General features: G+C 42.8%; 1 protein-coding gene across 1 annotated transcript; it reads right to left on the bottom strand.

The window, feature by feature from the left end:
- Window positions 1-38: 38 nt before the first annotated feature.
- LOC106114941 (RNA-directed DNA polymerase from mobile element jockey-like) lies at window positions 39-510 on the bottom strand (the record flags this gene model as incomplete). Its single annotated transcript, XM_013308268.1, has 1 exon — window positions 39-510. A coding segment is annotated over exon 1 (455 nt), but the record flags the coding sequence as incomplete, so codon positions are not given.
- Window positions 511-895: the final 385 nt, after the last annotated feature.

Raw genomic sequence — 895 nt, 5'->3', positions numbered from 1 at the left:
CGGCAGTAACCCGAGAAACGTTCGCGCGGGCCGTGTACAGTGCGTCACCCGTGCTATCGTCTGCAAAGCAATGTATGTTGCTAATTTTCAGCATATCATTGATATGCAGAAGAAACAGGGTTGGCGACAGTACACAGCCTTGTGGGACACCAGCGTTAATTGGTTTGGGGTCAGAGCATGCGCCGTCGACAACCACCTTGATGCTCCGACCCTCCAAAAAGCTGGAAATCCATTCGCAGAGTTTCTCGGGTAGCCCGTAGGAAGGCAACTTCGACAGAAGTGCTTTATGCCACACCCGATCAAAGGCTTTAGCTACGTCCAGACTAACCGCCAGGGCCTCCCCCTTGCCCTCGATTGCCTCCGACCATCGATGCGTGAGATACGCAAGAAGATCACCAGCTGAGCGGCGTTGACGGAAGCCGTACTGACGATCACTAATCAGCTGGTGCTCCTCAAGGTATCTCATAAGCTGGCAATTGATGGTCGTTTCCATGACTTTCGAGAACAAGGGAGTGATGTTTGATTGATTATTTTATATTCGCTATTTTAATACACTACTTACACGATTAGTGTCTGTGTGTGCGTGTTTAAAAACAGAGAAGGGTTGCATTTTGGTAACTTACGTATCACAGCTTAAAATTAAGAGAAAAAAGTAGAAACATAGTAATATATTTTTATCACTGTAATGCTGTAGTGGGAAGCATAATGTCAATAAAAATGACATAAGATTCAATGTTGCCAAAGCTCTGCGAATTTTTCTTCTGCGGGTAGAAAAAAATATTAAAAGGATCATATAGTTTTAACTTTACCCTATTTAACAAGCTCCCTAATTTACAAAATTATTTTTTTCAGACGCTAAATGGCTGATAAACTAAAAGAAATTGAAATCGATAAA

This window comes from Papilio xuthus, unplaced genomic scaffold (genome assembly GCF_000836235.2).
Source record: "Papilio xuthus unplaced genomic scaffold, Pxut_1.1 DF827944.1, whole genome shotgun sequence".
Classification (NCBI taxonomy): Eukaryota; Metazoa; Arthropoda; class Insecta; order Lepidoptera; family Papilionidae; genus Papilio; species Papilio xuthus.
This window is presented reverse-complemented; position numbering and strand designations above follow the sequence as displayed.